Source organism: Centropristis striata, chromosome 8 (genome assembly GCF_030273125.1).
Source record: "Centropristis striata isolate RG_2023a ecotype Rhode Island chromosome 8, C.striata_1.0, whole genome shotgun sequence".
NCBI classification, from domain to species: Eukaryota; Metazoa; Chordata; class Actinopteri; order Perciformes; family Serranidae; genus Centropristis; species Centropristis striata.
In genome coordinates, this window is record NC_081524.1 from 38,882,846 (window position 1) to 38,907,754 (window position 24,909).

Below are 24,909 nucleotides of genomic sequence, written 5' to 3' on the forward strand. Positions count from 1 at the left end.
TGAGGAAGCGGGTGATGGTCTTGGCCTGATGATGAAACCGTCGCAGCTGATTTACAGACAGTGTTTCATAGTCATCAGAAAAAGCAAAGTTGTTGAAGCATATGATGATTTCTTTGTTAAATGTCTTAGTGTCCCTGAAGATAAAGTATGGAGTGCTGAGAATCACTATCTTGATCTTTGCCTGTGTTGTATGAACTCTCAAATATGAGTCACTTTGGATATAAGCCTCTGCTACATGATGTTGTGGAATTGTAGAATTTTTGTCCATTTTTATTTGCATCCCTGACCACCAGGCGGAGCCCCCTTCCTTTGACATAAATGATAAGTACTTCATTCATGTGTAGTTAGTTCAGGTGTTGCTGCTTCCTGTGAGAGAGCCTTCCAGCTTTTATCCATCCTCATCCTCAGAGAATGCCTCATTTTGTGTCTTGTACATTTGGTTAATTACATTACAACTCGGCATCAGAAACTGACTTCTCTTTGCTCCGACTAGTGACCATGGAGTTTGTGTAGGTATAAGAGCGGGAAACCTCTTCCTGGAAGGCGGTCTCCAGCACATTCAGGATGGATTTGCGGACTTTGTCTTTGAAGTCTTGTCCCATGAACACGTACAGCAGTGGATTCAGGCAGCTGTTGAGAAAGGCCAGGCTGTTTGCGATGGGGACTCCGATAGTGGTGACATGATCCAATGTTTCACTTGTATGGGTAGCCATGTGATTGACCAACGCCATGATGTGATAAGGAGCCCAGCACAGGAAGAAGGTGGTGATAACTGCGGCGATGGTCTTAAAGGGGCGACTGGACTGGCTGGCCAGGGTGCGGTTTCTTCTGAGGCGATGGATTATCACAGCATAACAGGAGACAATGACTGTGAAGGGGACAACAAATCCCAGGAGGAAGCGGGTGATGGTCATGGCCTGGTGACGAAACTGTCGCAGCTGATTGACAGACGGTGTTTCATAGTCATCAGAAAAGGCAAAGTTGTTGAAGCAGTTGATGATGTCGTCGTTGTTGTACGATGGTCCGGTGTCCCTGAAGATGAGGTACGGAGCGCTGAGAACCAGAGCCAGGACCCAAACGCCCAGACTCACAAAGGACGCCTTCTGGACACTTCGGTGGTTCTGAGCCCAGACGGGCCACACCACAGACACACACCTGTCCACGCTGATCACCACCAGGATGTAGACGCTGGCAAACATGTTCAGAAAGCTTATCGTGCTGTTCAGTTTGCACATGAACTTGCCGAAAGGCCAGTGGAAATCCATAGCTGTGTAGGTCACACTCAGGGGCAGGAACGCTGTGAAGAGGAAGTCGGCCACAGCCAGGTTGAGGAACCAAACTGTGTTAACTGTCTTCTTCATCTTGAAGCCGGTCACCCAGATGACCACTCCATTCCCCAGAACACCGAGAACAAAGGCCAGGCAGTAAACAATGAGAGACATGATCTTGATGTCATATTCATCGTCACCATAAGAAGGGCTAGCGGTCATTAGCTCCATCTTTGTCTTATTACCTGCAATAAAAAATATAAAAATCATGTTAACTTAATGTCAATAAGAGTCACTAATCATGCACAATATTAAAGGAGAATTCCAATGTTATGCCCATGGCCTAGAAAATCAATATTTGTGAACATGAGCCAGAAACCAAAAAGTAAGTTTCAGGAAAAATAAAAAACATGAAAAAGATGTATCTGTAGTTAAAACAATAATAATAATAACTAGAAAATTTCCTCTGGGGAAATTTTGAAAGGGCCACGGGGGCTACTGCCGGTGTGTGTACACTATGATGAGATTCCAAACTATGCCCTTTAACCTCAAAATGTGTGTGTGTGTGTGTGTGTGTGTGTGTGTGTGTGTAGCGAAAATCACATGAAGTTACCTGTGTGTGTGTGTGCGCGCATGTGTGTTTGAAGCATGTGTATGCATGTGTGAGGAGTGTGAGCGCTTACGCGCGTGTGTGTGTGTGTGTGTGTGTATCTGTAACTGTAATCACATCAAAGATCAAAGGCAATCAGATCAAAGCAATCAACAGAATTAACTGACACCTGTTACAGTGACAGCAGCCAGAGGTGGACTGGAATTTCTGGCCTCGAACAGAAAGCATTTTTGGCAAAACCATAATACCTATCATTGATCCGACTTCACTTTGAGCGTCCTGAGTTCTTCCTGAACGTCTACATATGGTTTTTTTTCAGAAAAATGAAAAAACTGCTTTGTTAGGGCGATCTAAAAAAACTGTTCCATCTCCCTTCTTCCGAAATCTTCCTGCATTTTTAATATGGGAGCCAATGAGGCTGTTGCTGGTGTTGGTGGATCATCTGTGCGTCTTACGCCCAAACTATAACTCTGACAGCTTTACCAGAGGATTGTGAGTGAGAAGACAAATTTTCCTACGTTTCTATGTATAAATTATCTCTGTAGAGTGAAATTTGCGGCCTGGAGCGCAGTTTTAAAATGTATTTTTTGACAGTTTTACCTCTCCCTCTACAATCTGAGCGATGATGTCACACACTGTGACACGAACATTCCGTGCAATACACACCCATTATAATCTCAGAATTTCTCCAAAAATGATCATGGTCATTGAACAGGGATTGATAAAAAACTATATGGCCTATCGAAACGTGGATTAATACACCGATACACAAGACTCGTTTCTATTGATAATCTCTGAAAAATATGACTGCCTTGCACTCTTCAGTTCCTGATTATAGTTGCGAAGACCCTCTTTATAAATGTCGTAATATACTTGGAGTTTGTTCTTTCGCCACCTGTGTTCTGCTTGTCTACATACTTTTTTCTGTGCTTTAACCAGAGTGGCGTTTCTCCAGGGTGACTTTTTCTTTCCTGACAGAACTTTGGTCTTAATTGGGGCGATAGAGTCGATAACAGTCATAACATTGGAACTAAAACTGTTAACAAGGTCATCAACTAGAGCTGAGGGCAGGGTTGGTGATGGTGTAAAATCCTGGGTGAATAATGCAGTGTTTTCATTTATATAGAGTTTCCTGATTACCTCTGCTTCATCTTTTGTAGGATTGGCAAGGGTGGTCATTTTAAACAAAACACAGTAGTGATCAGAAAGAGCAACATCGTTCACCACAACCTCAGAGATATTAAGACCTTTGGTAATAATCAGATCTAATATGTGTCCTCTGTTATGTGTTGGTTCTGTGACATGCTGAGGAAGCCCAAAGTTATCCAGAATATTTAAAAGTTCTTTAGCACACCCATCTTTAGCAACTCTATGAAACGGTTCAAAGTTTGCCAGAGCAGCTTTCTAGCCTTCATCAGATGCTTTGACCGTCTCTCTGTTTCTGATCTGAGCTTTCTGAGGATATCACAGGTACAGTACCTTCTCTTAAAGCGCCAGTCCGGTGAGATGTGTCCGCTGCAAAAGCCACACTGTGCGAGTCTGAGTAGTCCGTGGAAATCTAGTCATCCCTTTTATAATTTGCAGGTAGCTCCCTCCCTGCCACTGTCAACTTGAAGACACATGCTGCCTCTCCTGGGTCCCTGCGATAACATATGTTTCTCTGACATATTATCTAGGAAAATGTGGTAAGCAGGGAAGTTGCATATACGCCTACATCCATCCTGTTTATACTCTTCGTCAGATTTCCTCCGAATTTCACTGCAGTTAGCTATTACTCACAAGGAAATACGGTTGAGGGGCCACAAACTGTTTCTACAAACAGTACTGGTACCACCACTAACAACAATAATACTGATAGTAATTTGCTGTGAGGATCTAAGTGTTGTCATGTTTTCTTTTCTCCATGAGCAATGAGTGTAAGATCTATCTTTTTATATCTATTTGATTTATCGTATGACAAATATAAGACAATATTTGTTTGTGGAAATAACAGAAAAAAACAAAATGATTTTCAGTAAACAGCACTTTATGTATGATTAAAGGTACTTTAAAGCAAACAAGTCCTGCATTCACAACCCAAAGTTATTTCAGTACTATCAGCAAAAAGTATTCATTATGCAGTGCAAATGTTTCCTGTCAGTGTTTTACTGTTACATGTTATGTTTTGTGATGTGATGTTCTTGGATTCATTTGTATTTCCATTTTACTGCTGTTGATGTTTAAAATTGTGCTAATGTTACCTCCTTTATATACCTTTGGATAGTTAATCTACAGAAATGCATCATATTGTGTATCTCTAAAAAAAAAGTTGTGTTTCATGCTGAGGAAAAAAAGCCATGTCTTCAGCCTTTCAGTGATGGTGCATTTGCCAGCTGATCCAATGGAGTTTTTAAAATGTTTATTCAGCTTAAGAAGAAGGAGATTTTTCTTTTTAGCTACAAAAGGAACACATACACAAACACAAAGTAACTAAAGCTGTCAGACAAATGTATGCATTCAATGGAAATACTCATTCATCAATTTAAGAACACGGCTGCGAACAATTCAGCGGTTTAAGAACAAGTTGATGAATCTGACGCAGGGTCGTCTTAGAAATCTTCTTAAGAAGGACTTAAGAAAGAATCTAAGAAGATTCTTAAGAAGATATTGGTGAATGAGGCCCAATATTAGCACATCAAGCAGTTGGGATACATATATTTAAAGTAATCACAGTTTTTAAACCAACATTAACACACAAATATAATCATTGTATCAAAATCATATTGCATGATTAATATATAAATGCATAGAGAGAGGGCACATACACGCTGGCCTGCATTTGATAGTGACCTGCGTTGTGCACAGAGACAGACAACAAAGACTGTAAGATTCTATTTGATTACTCTGTTGTCTGTCTCTGTGTGTGACGCAGGTAACTATCAAAGGTCACTATCAAATGCTTGCGTACATGTGTTGCGTACATACACTGAAACATAAGTAGAACAATAAAAGGTATACACTTAAACACATTTACAATTCACATGTGTGTGAAAATAATTTGCAATATACACTTACAGTATTTGTTTTTTATTTAGCTGGCGAAAGATCAAACTAAACAGCTGCTGCTTTAGGGCAATAAAAAGCACATCAATTACAATGAGGCTTGCAATAGCCTGTTTATATAATCATACAATAAAATGTTTAAATTCAGTTGAATCATTACTATTATTACATAGCTCAGTGTGAATCAGTGGCATCCAGGTGCATCATGAGAAATAAATATTTCAGGGTGATTTATTATGTGAAAATTACAGACCGAAAGATGAACTGGCAATGCTGAACCACTACCCCTGAAAAAGTGCAAATCATCCAAGAAATGGTTTCCCCATGTCTTAATGATAGAGGAAGTTGTGTTGAGTCGACTTGTTTAGTTTGGTAGCTGTAGTTTGGGATGATGATGATGATGATGATGTACAAATTAAATTTATATAAGCCTGTTTATGCAGTGGTTCAAAAATAATATTTCCCCCTGTAGATTCTATATTCAGTCAAATCTGCACAAAAAGGTTATTCATATTTTTACAGTGGCCCATGAATACATAAAGCAGTGGGTTCAAGCACTGTTGAGAAAAGCCAGGCTGGTTTCTATTGGGACAACAATAGTGATGACATATAGTCTAATGTTTCACTGTGATACTTGGGCATGTTCTTATTTGTCTCAGTTAGAGATATAATGTGATAAGGAGCCCAGCACAGGAAGAAGGTGGTGATAACAGCAGTGATGATCTTAACCCTTTGATGCACAACATATGGACAACACTTCTAAAGTATAACATGGGTCAAAAATGACTCATTTATCCAAATTTGTATTCAAATTAAATTACTTAATACTATAATAATAGTAATTTGTTTCAAATAGTTACTTTCCACACTCATATATTTAATATATTTAACGTGTTTATGTATAATTTTGTCACACATACAGTGTATCTTGAAGGTATTAACAGAGCTTCACTTTTTCCACATTTTTTTATGTTTCAGCCTGATTCCAAAATTGATTAAATTCATTTTTCCTTAAAATTATACACAAAATACCCCCATAATGAAATTTTTGACCCATGTTGAGCATTAGAAGCGTAGTGATACAAAAAGGGTTTTTATTCAAAAAGTAAGAAATGAAAAACAAAAAATTAGGACGTATGATGATGAAAAACAAATTGATTGAGGAAAACCTGGAAAACTGAATGATGAAATTAATTTATTGCGAAGATTTAGAAAATTAAGAACTCAGTCGGGTCACTTTAGACCCATGTTGTGCATCAAAGGGTTAAAGAGGCGAGTGGACTGAATGGCCAGGGAGCGGTTTCTTCTGAGACGATGGATTATCACAGCATAACAGGACACAATGACTGTGAAGGGGACAACAAATCCCAGGAGCACTGCAAAAAAGCCAAGTTGTGTTTTTTGGCCTAAAACAGTGATTTAATTTGGTTTTAAGTTAGCACAACAAAGGAAGCCAGTTGTCTGCTCAAAAACAAGTTTGTGAGTTGTTGTTACTTATATCTTTAAGTTGGGGTTCACAACAAGGGACAATAGTTCTGATAACTCTTATTTCTTTGTTGTGAAATTTGGTCATTAGCGAAAGCTAGCGGCTAACTGATGCTTGCGGCTAACTGATGCTAGCGGCTAACTGATGCTAGCGGCGCTGCTTGTTACAGCTACAAGAGTAGCCATTAGCGTATCAATGCTAACTCAAAATTGTGGTCACATCATTAGTTGACATATCATAGCGGCGTTACAGTCGTGCCAGAGAAATTCAGAGTTGAGCAAACTCAAAAACAAAACTTAAAATATTTAGTTTAATTGTCCATCTTAAAATTTTATCGAAGTTTGTTGCCTTGAAATTTTGAGTTCACCCAACTTTTCTTTTTTTTGCAGTGAGGAAGCGGGTGATGGTCTTGGCCTGATGATGAAACTGTTGCAGCTGATTTACAGACAGTGTTTAACAGTCATCAGAAAAAGCAAAGTTGTTGAAGCATATGATGATTTCTTTGTTTAATGTCTGAGTGTCCCTGAAGATAAAGTATGGATGTATGGAGTATGGATGATGAGAATCACTATCTTGATCTTTGCCTGTGTTGTATGAACTCTCAAATATGAGTCACTTTGGATACAAGCCTCTGCTACATGATGTTGTGGAATTGTAGAATTTTTGTCCATTTTTATTTGCATCCCTGACCACCAGGCGGAGCCCCCTTCCTTTGACATAAATGATAAGTACTTCATTCATGTGTAGTTAGTTCAGGTGTTGCTGCTTCCTGTGAGAGAGCCTTCCAGCTTTTATCCATCCTCATCCTCAGAGAATGCCTCATTTTGTGTCTTGTACATTTGGTTAATTACATGTGAGAAGAAAACAAATTCAAATTACTATGAGAGAAAGCTTTGAGTGTCCAGACAATTAACCCTTTATCGGGCAAAGAACTATATTTGGTAACTTCAGGTAATATTTTGACAAAAAGTGGCAAATCTACAAGAAAAAAAGTTGCAGATTTAAGAGATTTAAAGTGGCAAATCTGCGTGAAAAAAGTTGCAGATTTACAAGAAAAAAAGTGGGGAAAAAGCAACTTTTTTTCTCCCAGATTCACCACTTTAAATTTCATAAATCTGCGGATTTTTTTCTCGTAGATTTGCCACTTTAATCTCGTAAAAATTTTTCTCAAAATGTTATTTTCGTATGTTTTTTTTTTTACACATTCTGGCTTTATGTAATATCCTCCAATATTCTCTAGGGTTGAAATTTGGAATTTGCAAATATTTCAATGAGTGTCCTATTAAGGGTTAAATGGGAATATAGTTTGTTTGTTTCTTATCAGTCAAATAGATATTTAGATGCACACAAAAAAGAGGAACATATTTTTTATGTTAGGTAGACTAAAGAGGTCTATACACAATTGATTTTAATCATTAGCTTTATTATTGAAATACAGGGAAAAGGGTTTCAATAAGTAGACTAGGATTTTGTCACATTTCCTTTAAACACCCTTGTTGGAAACATTTCAGCTTAAAAATATCAAATTCTAAGAATAAAAAAAGTAAACTTTTGTCAAAGCTTTCCTGTTGGCTGTGGATGAATCCGTGGCAACCATGAGCTAAATAACTAAACAGAATAATATAAACTAATCTGTGGGCACTAAGGTGATGCAGGCAGGCAGCAAGCACAAAGAAAGACAATCTGGCAGGGAAACAGGGAAACAAGGGAGAATATAAACTGGGTCTGAATTGCATTTCTCATAATCAGGGGTAGGCGAGTCATGACAGCAGGTGTGGATCATCAAGGAGGCGGAACCTGAAATGACAGATGTTTGTCTTTCAAAGTAAAACAGGAAATGCAATATGCACTGATGAGTGGGATGTTACAAGTTCATTTTCCCATTTCCCATTATTTTTGCTCATATGTGCACGGACATGTGCAATACAATTGATATGTGCAAAACACTCAATTTACCTCATGTATAAATTATAGCATTTTAAGTAGCCATTTATTTATTTTTATACTTATTTATTACATCACATGTCCTTGCTCTTGTTTTTGTCCTTGTTTAGCTCGGTATTTTTTAAATGTTTACTCATGTTGTTTTGTGTTATGATTGTCATAACTATGCACCTTATGCAGTGGCACTTTCAATTTCGTTGAATAATGAACTATATAATGACAATAAAGACTATTTGATTTGATTTGATATCAAACTTAGGGCTGATAATGACTTACAAAGCACTTTGCATACATTAAAAACTTTAAATGTGACAGGATACAGAGATATCTAAATGTTTTTTTTTTATATTTATGTGCACATAAAATGTGAAAAGTTAAATACTATTTCACTGACATTAACAAATTCCACTTAATTGTAATTTCCTTGAATTTTTCAGCATAATAGGACAGTGTCAAATCTGATGATAATTACTGACTTCTGCACTAAAAGCCTACTCAAAATATTTATACATAATCACACATGGCTGATGATTAATCTGCTTCCTGACTACTTGACTGGAATGCCTTTAATGTTTCAAACAGCGCTACAAATCTGTTTGCACTGTTAAATACAGTATGAAAGGCTGCAAATCACTCAGTGTCCCCCCAGTGCTTCTTTTCTCTGAAGTTTTCTGTTCTGAGAAGCGCCTGGAATGTAAAACAGCTCCCCCTACTGGCCAAACCTGCAACAATAATGTTAAAGAGGAACTATGACTGAAGTTTATCCTTTGACTTGCTACTTGTTACTCCAGATTATTTTTGTGTTGATTATGAGATGTATATCATGAGTGGAAACACGGTCAATTCAAAATAATATTTTATTAACAATTTTAATACACAACAGGAACCACAATAGCACTCATTATCATCATTTATAGAGACAATCAAATTATCATTTACATTGTTTACATTAAAACAAATCTTTTACCGTGTGGTTCATCACAATATGCCACATGAACCAAAGTCATACTGTACATAAGATAAGTGTTCCATTTTTCTTCATTTATTTTTTGGACAAAAATTACAAATATTTACTGATCCTATAGCTTCTAAAATTTGACTTTAAAAAAAATTATGTTTATAATGAACTGAAAATCTTTTCTTTTTTCGCTTTTGGTTGGACAAAAATAGACACTTGAAAGTGGGAACGACAATTTTCTCAATTTTTGTTTTTTAACACGACATTTTTGATTTAGAGAAAGTACACAACTTGCAGATTAATCACGTATTAAAATAATCTGTAAAGGATACATTTACAGATTATGGCACAAAATACACGTACTCATATAGTGAACAAATTGCCCCCCGAAAAAAAAAAAATTATCAAAATATTAAACCAAGCCAAGTATACAATGCAGCCGCTGCTAATTTAAGCATGATAATCTCAGAGTTGTTATAAAGGTGTGCATTAGGTTTACATTAGCCTTTCCTAGTGCTGAATAACAAATGTAAAAAAGATGTTATCAAAGCATGCAGCAGACATTTAGCAGTCAAGACAGATCAGTCAAATGATTTTGTCTCATGGCAGGTGGGATAAGAAATAGACATTACAGGGTATTTTACTCAATCCACGAGTAAATAAGCAAGTAAATCTAGCATAATAAATTGAAGTAGCTGCCCACTTTACATGGTTGGATTGAGTTACGTGTAAAGGGCAAGTTGGGAAATTCTCTCTTGGTTCACCAAAACTATTTCACACTGTAGACTCTTTAGAATTATGTTGCAATACATTATTTTATATCTTACTGTATCATATGGCAAGAAAGGCTTCTTCTTTCTTTGTCATACTATATTATCAAGGTGGGTTTAAATTATTAATATGGTCTAATATCATTCTTCAAACATTTTCTTTTCTGTCACATACTGAAGGAATCAACATCTGGACTGTATGTGACAGGTGAAGCATGTAAAGTTCCCTTTGCCAACTAAATTTTACCTTTTTTGTTGCATGTGTTATACAAACTGAACTCTAAACTGTTTTAATAGCTATTTTGAAATTATGACTTTTTTCTCTCTCTCTCATTAAAATAAAAGACATATCAAATCCAGTAGGTCTAGTATTGCACAGAGTAAATACATTGCTGTGAGTCAAAGTGCAGCCAACAATAGGACTGTGTCATAAAGAGGCACCATTGTTACTCAAAACATAATTATAGCCACTTTCTCTGTAGGTTATTACGTTTTTGTAGCTTTGGCTACGTCTGTAATTTGTGTGTGCATCTTTTTCTTTCATCCAAGAAAAAAAACGTTATAATTATCAATAAGGACATTTTAATTTAGCATCTTTTCGAAATGTTTAAATGCATTACAAATAGATCTAAAAGTATTCATGTCATCATTTCTGCTCCTCCAGATTGTAAGTACTGCTGGTGAAGATGCCAATCATAACTCCTATCAGTCAAACTGTCACCGGTGAAATGTTTCAATCTCATATAATGTATCGGTCGATTTCAGCGTACTTTAATACAAAAACGACAACAACAAAAGCTTAGATATTTGTTATGTACAGTTACATTTTCTATGTACAGTTACAGTATTTTTTAGTCATGTCATGGACAACTTTACACCTCGGCATCAGAAACTGACTTCTCTTTGCTCCGACTAGTGACCATGGAGTTTGTGTAGGTATAAGAGCGGGAAACCTCTTCCTGGAAGGCGGTCTCCAGCACATTCAGGATGGATTTGCGGACTTTGTCTTTGAAATCTTGTCCCATGAACACGTACAGCAGTGGATTCAGGCAGCTGTTGAGGAAGGCCAGGCTGGTTGCGATGGGGACTCCGATAGTGGTGACATGATCCAATGTTTCATTTGTATGGGTAGCCATGTGATTGACCATCTCAATTAGAGCCATGATGTGATAAGGAGCCCAGCACAGGAAGAAGGTGGTGATAACTGCGGCGATGATCTTAAAGGGGCGACTGGACTGGCTGGCCAGGGTGCGGTTTCTTCTGAGGCGATGGATTATCACAGCATAACAGGAGACGATGACTGTGAAGGGGACAACAAATCCCAGGAGGAAGCGGGTGATGGTCATGGCCTGATGACGAAACTGTCGCAGCTGATTGACAGACGGTGTTTCATAGTCGTCAGAAAAGGCAAAGTTGTTGAAGCAGTTGATGATGTCGTCATTGTTGTACGATGGTCCGGTGTCCCTGAAGATGAAGTACGGAGCGCTGAGAACCAGAGCCAGGACCCAAACGCCCAGACTCACAAAGGACGCCTTCTGGACACTTCGGTGGTTCTGAGCCCAGACGGGCCACACCACAGACACACACCTGTCCACGCTGATCACCACCAGGATGTAGACGCTGGCGAACATGTTCAGAAAGCTTATCGTGCTGTTCAGTTTGCACATGAACTTGCCGAAAGGCCAGTGGAAATCCATAGCTGTGTAGGTCACACTCAGGGGCAGGAACGCTGTGAAGAGGAAGTCGGCCACAGCCAGGTTGAGGAACCAAACTGTGTTAACGGTTTTCTTCATCTTGAAGCCGGTCACCCAGATAACCACTCCATTCCCGAGAACACCGAGAACAAAGGCCAGGCAGTAAACAATGAGAGACATGATGTTGAGAGACTGTCTCAGTTCTGCATGTTCGTCCTTATAGTCATATTCATCGTCACCATCGTACAAAGAGTCATTTCTTCCAGTGGCGTCTGTTGAATTGAAGTGATAAGAAGGGCTAGCGGTCATTAGCTCCATCATTGTCTTATTACCTGCAATAAAAAATACAAAAATCATGTTAACTTAATGTCAATAAGAGTCACTAATCATGCACAATATTAACCCACTGAGGCCTGAAACGCCTGTAAAACCTCTGGGTGATTTTAAAATAAGTCCCTAAAACCTGAAGTTTTTCTGGAAATTCAACAGAAGTGTCAACGCTTCTACTAAATAATAGATTTTTCAGCCTCTGCAGCAGATAGAAATTAAATTCAAAAAGTATTTGAGAGCTTATACAAATACTACAAAACGATGTATCTGCTTTCCAGGCTTCAATGAGTTAAAGGAGAATTCCAATGTTATGCCCATGGCCTAGAAAATCAATATTTGTGAACATGAGCCAGAAAACAAAAAGTAACTTCCAGGAAAAATTTAAACATGAAAAAGATGTATCTGTAGTGAAAACAGTAATTATCATAAAAACAAATCTGATTTATAATGATGATAGTAGTGGTGGTGGGTGTCAAGCCTGACCACAGCAGCAGGTGCAGCCTCAGTCCAAGTCTAGTCAAATATAGTCTGCAGCTGATCCACAGACATGAGTCTGACTTTTTGAACTCACGGACAGTTTCTTTTCCTCTTTTATATCCAAATTAGCTTTAGTTTGTTGTAGTGTCCACAGAAAATGTACAACTATTCCCCTGGGTGATCTTGTGCCATCTATAAGATCTAAGTTGTCTTTGGAGCAACTTTATACTTGATTACATCACACATTGAGTTTTAGCACTCTAGTTTTCAGATTTATGAGTTTTTTTTCAACCTTTTCATAAAAGCGTAGTATATCTGGTCCATTTTTGAAAATTATAAAATTGTACCTTCAAAACCGCAAACAAGGCACATAGAAAATATCGCAAACATAGACATAACTTACATTCTGTGGCAACAGTCCCAACTATACTACAACCACCTCATGAACCAGAATAGACATCAAGACAAATCTAAATTGCATTTTGAAGAAAACTTCCTAACTTTCTATGTTAGTTAGAGGCAATGTATTTATAGAGAAAAAATTCTATACGAGCCATTCTTTTAAAAAAAAACCCACCGCCAGTTTGCTACTCATAATCATGATCAGTTTGCCAGTTTGCTACTAATAAAAAACGTTATTTATGAAAATCAAAAATCAAACTCAAGTTCAATTTAATGACCAAGGCTTGCACAAAAAACAAAGGACAACAAACACATGCTATTTGGTAAAATAATTGAAATTAAGATATATGTTTTAAGAAATCAATATAAAACACGAATCTAACAGCCCTATATATAGACTTAATTGACAACGCTTTGCACGGTTAATTGCATACAAAGACCGTCGTCGACTACAAAGAGCAGCAACTCTATGAAACGGTTTAAAGTTTGCCAGAGCAGCTTTCTAGCTTTCATCAGATGCTTTTTGCTTCTATCTGCTCCTAAACTGAGCTTTCTGAGGATATCACAGGTACAGTACCTTCTCTTAAAGCGCCAGTCCGGTCAGATGTGTCCGCTGCAAAAGCCACACTGTGCGAGTCTGACTAGTCCGTGGAAATTGTGGAGTTGTGATCCCTGACTCCTTAAATATGTGACGTCACCGCTCCCATCAAGGCGGGACCTCAGGCTGCAGGCACCCCCCTCCTAAAGACTATAAACGTTTTTGACTTTACCCTCTGGCTGCATTGCAGTTATAGTGATTTAGATTCAACATTAAACACAATTTGGCTTCATTGATAGACGAGTTGCATGAACGCATACAGTAAGAAGATGCAGTATGTCTATATAATATACTTTCAGTTTGTAGTGACACATGATGCTGTCACAATAGCTTCTCTTATGTGATGCTCTGCTGCTTCTCTGAAGTCTGATGCAAAATCCTGCCAAGACATGTCTTCTTCAGACTATAGAGGCTTTGTCCTTTGGGAAACTCCAAAAGTGAAAACACCAAGTAACCAAACAACTAAATACATAAATTGTGGGTTGTTGCGATGACTACCTGAGAAAGAGTGGAGCCGCGACTTCTCATGTGCACCAGTAAACCCGCTGCGTAATGTGTTTTTCTCTTTGCGGGTTGACCTCACACTGGCTTGAGGTTAAGTGTGTGTTGACTGTGTGAGTCGACATCTGAACACATAGGTTGCACATTGTTAATGCCCCCCTCTCTGTCCACCATGCAGAAAGAAACAACAGCATCTGTCCATAATTTAGGACAGCAGTTTTATAAAATAGCAGGCTACTCCCTCTGTGCCACTGTCCACTTAAAGGTGCACACATAACAGATTCAAACCTGCAACTAAAACAGATCAGAGTTTCATCTTTATATCACAAATTTTTGGTATCTTTCTATTTCTCAGCATCCTATTTTTGCACTGTAATCCAATCTGTGAAATTTGGAAATTAAATTGTAAGTGCAACTGCTCTCATAATCATAAATTAACTAAGAAAAAACACTACGACAGTAAATGTGCAACAGGGTTTCCATATTTTTTTGCAGCTTAGTCATTTTCTGTAGTAAACTGAAACAAAATTGTTGCATGCAGTTAAAAATGGAAACTTTTGGGATTGGAAGGGATACTTTTGGTCGCTCATTATACTGAAGCATGCATTCCTTAAACATTTGACATTTACAGGATCTGCAAAAAGGTGCATAAGTGCAGGCACCACTACAGACACGGGCTGGCAACCAACCGCAGACCTGATTGCAACCTTAAAACAAAAGAGAATTCATGTACCCACCCTGAAGCAAATCTAAGCTGTAAATCTGAGCAATTTCATCTCTCTCTCTTTCTGCCTGCAACATTCCTACTGCTCCTGTACCGCAGTGTATCTCAGTCAAGCTCTCAGAGTCCTGAACTGAAACCTATCCCAAGACCTTGCAATAACATGGACCTACAGATTAGCAGAATAATTAGAAGAGTTAAAAACTTTACTTTGAACAAATAACAGGGCAAACCTGAAGATTTGAAGGGACTAAAAAACTTGCTGGCTTACTGAACTTTCATGCAATGAACAGTTTTTCTTTGGTTAATTTGCAGGATAGAGGCATGGACATGGGGGAGTGTTGGCTGGAGAGGCTGAGGATCACTCTAATGTCCCCAGAGTGCAGCCCTACCTTCAGTGGGGAAGAAATATTTCATCTGAGATTGACTTCATGGTCATATTTCCTCCCACATGGTTCTTCTTTACTCTTGGCTTTTCTGCCCCGCTACCCACACATTTGTACATCTGTATGACATGGTTGGGAGTTAATTCCTTTTTTTTTCTTCAGAGAATTTTATGTGGAAAATTGCTCAAACATGATGAGTGGACTGTTTCCTCAATCCCAGGAGTCTTTGTTTCTTTACACTTCACAGGGAAACACTAACACTGAGACAAGAATTGTACAATGATGAATTCTTTGTAAGTTTCTAAGTGACTCGATTGAAAATCCTCGCACTTCATCTTGATTAGCAAACTTTATCAACAGCAGTTAAACAGATGTTGAAAAGCACTTGGCCAACATCTTCCACAGAAGCAAGCTTGAAAGTACTACTGGAAGTTGAATTTCAATAATTATATGACTTAAATAGGGCTGTTCTCATAAATGGTTGGTATGGTTTCCTGCAGTAAAGTAGTGCACTGGATTTCGTAGATTTCCTACAAAATTTTCACCAATGTGGTATAAAAGCCACACAGGTCCCTTAAGGGTGAGAGGGAGGGTTGAATGAACCACAGCTTTGAACTAAAAGACTGTTTATGTCCCATTTGTGTCCCATCAGAAGTACGGAAGTCATTTTTATGAATATCGCTAACCATGTTCTTTTCCCCCCAAACATAAGAAAGTAATTTTGGGGCTTTGAATAAAACCTCCAAATATTTGCAACACTGAAAAAAAGAGGTACAGTTCTAGAAAATCAGTATTTGTGAACATGAGCCAGAAACCAAAAAGTAAGTTTCAGGAAAAATAAAAAACATGAAAAGCCTGACCACAGCAGCAGGTGCAGCCTCAGTCCACGTATAGTCAAATAGTCTGCAGCTGATCCACAGACATGAGTCTGACTTTTTGAACTCACAGAAAGTTTCTTTTCCTCTTTTATATCCAAATTAGCTTTAGTCTGTTTCTGCAGAAAATGTACAAATATTCCCCTGGGTGATCTTGTGCCATCTATAAGATCTAAGTTGTCTTTGGAGCAACTTTATACTTGATTACATCACACATTGAGTTTTAGCACTCTAGTTTTCAGATTTAGATCAACCTTTTCATAAAAACGTAGTATATCTGGTCCATTTTTGAAAATTATAAAAATTGTACCTTCAAAACAGCAAAAAAGGCACATGGCAACAGTCCCAACTACCATTTAGACTTTATTATACAACCATCTCATGAACCAGAATAGACATCGAGACAAATCTAAATTGCATTTTGAAGAAAACTTCCCAACTTTCTATGTTAGTTAGAGGCAATGTGTGTGTTATAGAGAAAAATTTTTATACGAGCCATTCTTTAAAAAAAAAAAACACCGCCAGTTTGCTACTCCTGCACAATAATAAAAACGTAATTTATGAATATCATAAATTAAATTTAATGACCAAGGCTTGCACAAAAACCGTCAACAATCAAAGAAAAAAAAAAGAACAACGAATAAATATTATTTGGGAAAATCTTTTTTACCCAAATTTTAAATAAAACCTCCAAATATTTGCAACACTGAAAAAAAAGAGGTACAGTTCTAACTATAATGCCACTTGGAGAGTTCAAACCTACGTGAAGACCAATGGTGCATTCAAACGCTCCTCGGATGGTCCGGTTCCTCTGGTTGGGAAGTCGTTCTTCCGATTTCAGTGTGTTCATGAACTTTACATTCAACATGGTCTCACAGAAATCCGTGAAATAGCCACGGAATCGCTCAAATTTCTGTGAAACTGACACGGATTTCGCTACAATGCAAGTTAATGACAGTCATATTTTTCTGCCGAGATCTTCACCACAAAGTGATTATGTACATTCACTGAGTGAATATTTAGAAAATAAAACATATATTTCTCGCTAGAAATGTGATCAAAATCCATTTTAACCTTGAAAGTCACGTGACTTGGAACAAACCAATAGGAACAAATATCCATGGAATAGCCACGGGATATGACTGTCTTTAACTTGCATTGTAGCGAAATCCGTGTCAGTTTCACGGAAATTTGAGCGATTCCGTGGCTATTCCACGGATTTTGAGTTAAGCGAAATCCGTGGCTATTTCACGGATTTCTGTGAGACCAGGTTCCAAACATTGTACTGACAGCAGGAGCAAAAAAAATGGATCATGCGAGCCATGAAACATGATCAGGGACTCATTTTTCCGACTATTCCAACTCCACATGAATGCAGCACTAATGCTCTATCGGGCAATGTTACGGAAAGTGGAAAATAATTAGTGTATATGCCCTGTTATTCGGATCCGCTCCAAAATCAAATGGGTTCTTCCATGGCCAGGGCTGCACCCTTCCACCAATATAATTTAATATACATTTGGCCAGTAGTTTCTCTGTAACCCTGCAGACATTCAGGCAGACAGACAGAAAAAAACAAACTGAAATCATAACTTTGGAGGTAATTATTGGAGGTAAATATCTTCAATTCAAACAATCAGACTAAAGATCACCTTAGTGGCAGTGGTGATCTCCACCACTACAGTTGTTCACACAGTGAAGCTTAATATCTTGAAGTGATCAGATCATGAGCTGCTAGAACCTGCCCAACCCTAAAAAGCTGAGTCCCCCGCTATGTACACACACACCACACAGGAACTATGTCCTGCCAGAAGTCCAGATGTGAGGGGGAGGAAGGAAGGAAAGAGAGAGAGAGTGAGAGACTGAGAGACACTACACAACACTCTCAGCCTCTGCATGAGTCCACAGCAACACCCTTATTTGAGTGTGTAGGTGGACTCATGTCTTATGTTATCATTGCCTCTTTTTTGAGGGGGCTACATAAATATTCAGCATTTGGATGTTCGTTCCCATTGAGAGAAATCTTACACCGGGGCCAAAAACAATTCATCCTAACTACAGGAAACAGTTTAAAATAAGTTGACCCAGTTACCTTCCTCATCACTGGCTTTAAATCTGTTCAGCTCCATTGGTAACACTAAATGACATTTCTGTTTTAGCTAAAGTCTAGACAGCATGATTACTTTACTTAATTTGGTTTTGACCCTCTTGAGCAACACATCCCCCACTTTTCATTTCTGCGCTTTAATGTGTTTTTTGAATTTTCTGCTGTGTAGTTTTGTAAGGGAACTTAAAGGCAGAGCGTTGTGCTGGTGTCTACTCTGTAGGGGATATTAATAGCTATCCCAAGGCTATAGTTTGAGGCAAGCCTTCAGAGCCGAGGGCTTGCCAGAGTTCTTGATTTACCAACCAAACGTGTAATTATGTGTGTGCCGCACAAATACCAATTTGGGTGTGTAAAACAACTAGTGGAGGTTTAAAGGGAATTTAGTTTTAGTGGAGGGTGCTGTACGCAGTTGGAGAGTGGGGGTTTATTATTCACGACAGCAGCTGTGAGGGTGGGGGAGAAACCTGAAAGGAATAACTAAAATGTATGCATGTCTGTTTGTGTCTGTGTGGGACCGTGTGGTTCTAATGACACACTCCTGCCCTCAGCGTCTCTGTAATACACCCTGTGTTTTTCGTCGCTGTGGAGTGAAAAACACTGAACTCACAGCATTTCTAAATCCACAATTCCTTTTGTGAAATGCTGCTATACTAACTGCTGTGTTGAAACCTCTGGACTCCAGTAACGCTGCCATGAAGACACAAATAGTGGGAATCTGCTGCGTCCTGAAAAACCTCAAAGGTTTGTTGATCTTGTTGCGGTGTTGACTGGAAATCAAGCCCTTGTCTCACGGGTGTGGAGAGGTCAGGAATTTTGTTTTTCAAGTCGAAACCAGTGCCAATGGCTTTCGCCCCTATGGCTGAGTGACGTTTTTTTCCATGAAATACACCACACACAGGGAAAAAAAGCTGAACCTCAATAACCTAAACCACTTCCTTACATTCGTCCCTACTTTCAACCACAACGCCTGGCCCCCCTCAGCAACCTAAGGGATATGAATAATCAGCCTGGGCTCTGTCTGTCTGACAGCAAACAAGCCTGGCACTGCCTCAGTCATACAGTACTGTGACACACTGCTCTCTCTGTCCCAGCGATGGTATTTTAAGTACAGTGGAATGGTATTAGAGGAGCCGGAACTGGTTAAACTGGGGCCACCAGATGGTGAAGTCAATGGAAGTTTTGATCCTTTCTATAAACTGTAACTAAGGGTGAGGGTGGCAAATGCTGAGGGGGAGAAATCTGTGATTATTATTTAAGGTCAATGGCGGTTTTAGATTGCAGCAAAGCAGTGGCGGTTCTACACAGGGGCCTCCAGGGGCCACTGCCCCTGTGAAGAAGCCCTTGGCCCCTGCTGTGGCTCCTGTGTCAAATTAATAATAAAATGATCAATTTCTAACGATGAACAATTCTAACCTTTTTTTTTGTTCAAACAATATCTCATTGTACACAAAAGGAACCCAGAATGTGTACATTGTGTAATAGTTTAACTTTATGGAGTCTTATCGGGCTATTTTGTCCATTTTTGAATCCTTTTCATGTCTCTACGTGTCTTTTTTAGTCATTTTGTGTCTTTTTTGGTCATTTGTGTCTTTTTGTGTCTTTTTTTGTAATTTTGTGTCTGTTGTTGTGTCTTTTTTTTTGTCATTGGTGTCTTTTATGTGTCTTTTTTTGTGCCTTTTTTGTGTCATTTTTTGTCATTTTTATGTCTTCTGTGGGGTTTTTTTTTGGTTATTCTGTCTTCTCATTTTGTGTCTTTTTTGGTCATTTTGTGTCTTTTTTTCAGTCATTTTGTGTCTTTTTGATTCTTTTTTTGGTCTGCTTTGTTTTTACGTCTGGATGTGATGAAGAAGTCATGCTTTTTTTAAAAAAAAGTTATGAAATGTCATTGTCATACAAAAAAACTTAATTTTTGGCGAGTCTCATTATTTAAATCAATGTATTTGTGTCTTCCAAATATACTTAAATGAGACTTTTGCCACTGCCCCTGTGAAGAAGCCCTCTGCCCCTGCTGTGCCCCCTGTGTCAAATTAATAATAAAATGATCCATTTATAACAATGAACGACAGAACAATTCTTACCAATTGTTTGTTTAAACAATGTCTCATTGTACACAAAAGGAAAACAAAATGCGTACATTGTATAATAGTTTAATTGTGCAATAAAAGCTAAACATAAAGATCATTCTCACTGTACTGCACTTTCAAAATAAAAAACAGTAATTGTGCACAAAAATTAGAAATATCATTGTCGTACAAAAGTAATTATTAATGTTGGTAAGTCTCATTGTTTCAATCAATGTAGTTCTTCCAAATATACTTAAATGAGACTTTTAGCTAAAATAAAGGCTTTGAATGCTTAAATATCATTTTTGACATTTTTTAATGTGCCCCTCTGATTAAACACTGGCCCTTCCTTGGACCCCACAGTCTAGAACCACCACCAAGTATTTATCTTGCTTCTTAATTCATCCACTTGTTCACATCCTGAATGCTGTTTTGCACATGTGCAACTGAAACAGGCATCTGCGTGTCATGTGTGATACTATCAAAGACGTTTCCAAGCTATAAGCTCATTGTGCATTGTGCTTTTTTAACGATTTCGGCAATTTATTTTTCTCCAATAAATGCCATTGAAATGTTCTGTGGCTTCATGTTTACCATTGAAAACTTAATGACAATGTATCACTAGTGCATGGTGGATGTCTCGATGGTAGATAAAACACAATAAAGTGCCCTTTAAAGTTTACTGCCGGATTCTGGAGATTTACATTTACATTTAGTCATTTAGCAGACACTTTTATCCAAAGCGACTTACAGGAAGAGTAAAAGCAAACAATCAAGGTATAGTGCAATAAGAGCTATTAGTGCATCAATAAGTGCTAGTGATGCTTCTTTAAGGAGTAGAATTATGGTGTGGTCTAGTAGAGAAGATGCTCTCTGAAGGTCTTCAGGAGGTTTTAAAGGTAGAGAGGGACGCCCCTGCTCTGGTAGGAACTGGTAGTGGTTCCACCAGCGGGGAACAAGAAATGCAAAGAGTCTGGATTGTCTTGGACCAATGGGGGGCAGAGCCAGGACCGTTCATTGGAAGAGCACAACGGTGGTGAGGTAGCATATGTCTGAATCAGGTTCAGGTAGGTAGGAGCAGTACCGGAGACAACTTTATAGGCTAGCATTAGAGATTTGAATTTGATGCTGCAGCAGGTAGAAGAGGAGCTCAATGAGCAGCGGTGGGACATGTGACCTTTTTGGCTGGTTGTAGACCAGGAACACTGCCGCATTCTGGATCAACTGAAGCGGTTTTACTGTGCAGGCTGGCAGCCTGTCAGAAGGGCGTTACAGTAGTCAAGTTTTGAGATGACAACAGCTTGTGTCAGGAGTTGAGTGGCATGTTGAGTTGGGTAAGGTCTGATTTTTCTGATGTTGTAAATAAGAAAAAAGATATCAAGAAATCACACAAATCTCCATCTTATCAAGCTTCAAGCAATCATTTGTGTCTGAACCTGTGTCCGAGAAGTGAACGGCAGCTCCAGGCCTGGTTTAGGTGTGTGTGACAAGTGTTTGTTTGAAACAACAATGGCGGCTAGACGGTGGTGTAGCGGTTAGCGCTCTCGCCTCACAGCTAGAGGGTCTTCTGTGTGGAGTTTGCATATTCTCCCCGTGTCAGCGTGGGTTCCCACCGGGTACTCCGGCTTCCTCCCACAGTCCAAAAACATGCACTTAGGTTTAATTGGGGACTCTAAATTGCCCATAAGTGTGAATGATTGTCTGTCTCTATGTGTCAGCCCTGGCCTCCTGTCCAGGGTGTACCCCTCGCCCAATGACAGCTGGGATCAGCTCCAGCCCCCGCGACCTGATTGCGGATAAGTGGTTAAGGTTAATGAATGAAAAAAAACCAATGGCGGCTCCTAAACAGGTTAGCATAAATGCTGCAATTTGCACAGTATATAGATTTATCATTTCCTGACTTATCTGAATTTTATGAATCCAATCCAACTACTTTTACTAAAATACCTGTGCAGACGGCTTCTCAGATGGTTCTGATCCTGGTTTTGGTTTTATCAAGCAGTGGCGGTTCTAGACCAGTTTTACTGTGGGGGCCAAGGAGGGGCCAGTGTTTAATCAGAGGGGCACATTAGCACATTAACAAATGGCAAAGATGATATTTAAGCATTCCAAATATTTATTTAAGCTTATTTAAACATCTCATTTAAGTATATTTGGAACATTGATTTAAATAATGAGACTCACCAAAAATTTAGTTTTTTTGTATGACAATGACGTTTCATAACTTTTTTTTAAAAAAAGCATGACTTCTTCATCACATCCAGACGTAAAAACAAAGCAGACCAAAAAAAGAAACAAAAAGACACAAAATGACTAAAAAAAAGACACAAAATGACCAAAAAAGACACAAAATGGGAAGACAGAATAACCAAAAAAAATCCCCACAGAAGACATAAAAATGACAAAAAAAGATACATAAAAGACACCAATGACAAAAAAAGACACAACAACAGACACAAAATTACCAAAAAAGACACAAAAAGACACAAATGACCAAAAAAGACACAAAATGTGTCATGAAAAGGATTCAAAAATGGACAAAATAGCCCAATAAGACTCCATAGAGTTAAACTATTACACAATGTACACATTCTGGGTTCCTTTGGTGTACAATGAGATATTGTTTGAACAAAAAAAAAGGTTAGAATTGTTCCATTGTTCATCGTTATAAATTGATCATTTTATTATTAATTTGACACAGGGGCCACAGCAGGGACCTCTGATATCAAACCATTTGGTGAGTCAGGTTACTATAGGGTGCCCTTCCCTTCCAGAGAATTAGAAAAAACGTACTGAAATGCCATCTAAGGTGACCCTAAAACTGAAAACATGTGATGCAGTGCCGTATAGGCAGCGCTACATGCTTGGAAAGTTTCCACGTGCTGGAGCCCCGCCGCATGCAGCTGGTGCACTTTTCATTCTTTACACTGCTCAGATAGTCCGCCACTGATTGTAGTGAAATCTAAAAGTAAACACCGTTCACACATATGAAACCTAAGGGCGCTTTTATCTTTACTGAGAGAACGTTTCTTAGCAGAACGCGCCAAGTTGTTGCACTTGATTGCAATCAAAGAATACAAGTAAAGATATGCAGGTTGTAAAAGGAATGAGGCAGGCGGTTAGTGTGCCACTCAGTAATGACGGGGGGAAAACCTGCCTGTGCTGGATGGGAATGCGTTATATTTCAGCCTTAAGTGTATAATCACAGGGTTATGGTAAAATGCACCCTCACATTTAAGTGTTTTCCTGTCTGGTGCTGATAAACACCTATGCTCATACATGAGTAATGGAGCCTTGTACCTCTCAGAGCGTCTTCATTCTGAAGCATTGACTCAGCAGTGATATGCACTTTCTGTGATGAAGAAACTGTGAGAATGCTGATGTCCTTTGAAAATTCCCAAAGCAGAGAGATAAAAAAGAGATACGTCAGTTTCATCAGATTTGATTTCAAAACAGGATTGTGAAATGAAACCGTCAAACAAAGTTCTGCTTTACAGGGAATCTATTTCTCTTTAACTCATAGAAATATTGTATATGACGTCCAGTGAAATGTAACTAAGTACATTTACTCAAGTACAATTTTGAGGTACTTGTACTTTACTTGAGTATTTCCACTTATGTAACTTTATACTCCTATTCAACTACATTTTGAGCCAAATATTGTACTTTTTACTTCACTACATTTAGCTGACAGCTTTAGTTACTTTTCAGGTCGAGATATTAACATTAAAAAAATGCAATCAATTTAAAATGATTACACATGTATATAAATCAAACCACATAAAGTATATTAAGTTGTTAAAAGTAGATTGTTATATATATATTCTAAATATATTATTGTATTATTATTTATGTATTTATGTAAGCAGCTTTTCACTCTTGTCCAGGTAGGTCTGAGTGGGTCCATTCTGCATAACGAGTACTTTTACTTTTGATACTTTAAGTACATTTTGATGTTGATACTTTTGTACTTTTACTTCAGTAAGTTTTGAATGCAGGACTTTTACTTGTAGTGGAGTAATTTCACAGTGTGGTATTGGTACTTTTACTCAAGTAACAGATCTGAATACTTCTTCCAACATTGATGACGTCTTACTTTCACAATTGTATCAAAGATAATAATGTCAACAGAAATTCTGTGTTAGTCACGACACAATACACCAATAACTGACACATCACTGCTGACACACAGGAAACTGAAACGCTGACATTTTCCATACCATATTATATCATATATTCCATTTAAAAGTTGAGCAATGCAAATTTTTTTCATATTGCAACACAGACACATGCTGCATTTTTCCCGGCAGCTTGCTGATAAGCACACAACCTGTGTTGTATGAGTAAGTGGAACATTAAAACTGTAAAATATGAGTAGTTAAATTATTTTTTCTGCTCTTTGGGTGTTGCACATTGGCTGTAGCGCAGTTTTACTCAGGCCTAGAGCATCTTAAACCGCATGAATTACACCCACATACCAAGTCTTACTCAACATCCACAAGTGCGAATATCACTTCTCTTGTGGTTCCCTTATAGGCAGAACACGTCTCATATCCAGTTTGTGAAAGTATAATGAACCCGCTGTAAAGGAAAACATTGCCAGACTGACACAGTTTTATAGAAAACATACTGATTCCACAGTGAGTTTGAACTTACGGAGGAGTGTGAGCTCCAAAA

General features: G+C 38.4%; 2 protein-coding genes across 2 annotated transcripts; both read right to left on the minus strand.

The window, feature by feature from the left end:
* Positions 1–393: 393 nt before the first annotated feature.
* On the minus strand, positions 394–1,540 carry LOC131975747 (chemerin-like receptor 1). The gene has a single exon (XM_059338501.1). The coding sequence runs from the start codon at positions 1,536–1,538 to the stop codon at positions 450–452; it is 1,089 nt and encodes a 362-aa protein (XP_059194484.1). The 5' UTR covers positions 1,539–1,540; the 3' UTR covers positions 394–449.
* A 7,655-nt stretch (positions 1,541–9,195) lies between these two features.
* LOC131975743 (chemerin-like receptor 1) lies at positions 9,196–13,632 on the minus strand. Its single transcript, XM_059338496.1, has 2 exons — positions 13,559–13,632; positions 9,196–12,104 (listed from the first exon to the last, which is right to left on the minus strand). Exon 2 carries the CDS (start codon positions 12,091–12,093, stop codon positions 10,951–10,953), a length of 1,143 nt encoding a protein of 380 aa, XP_059194479.1. The 5' UTR covers positions 12,094–12,104; positions 13,559–13,632; the 3' UTR covers positions 9,196–10,950.
* Between the last annotated feature and the right edge of the window lie 11,277 nt (positions 13,633–24,909).

Coding starts and splice junctions, on each gene's coding strand:
- LOC131975747 (XM_059338501.1), bottom strand. CDS start 1,538: ATGATTTTTATATTTTTTATTGCAGGTAATAAGACAAAGATGGAGCTA.
- LOC131975743 (XM_059338496.1), bottom strand. CDS start 12,093: ATGATGGAGCTAATGACCGCTAGCCCTTCTTATCACTTCAATTCAACA.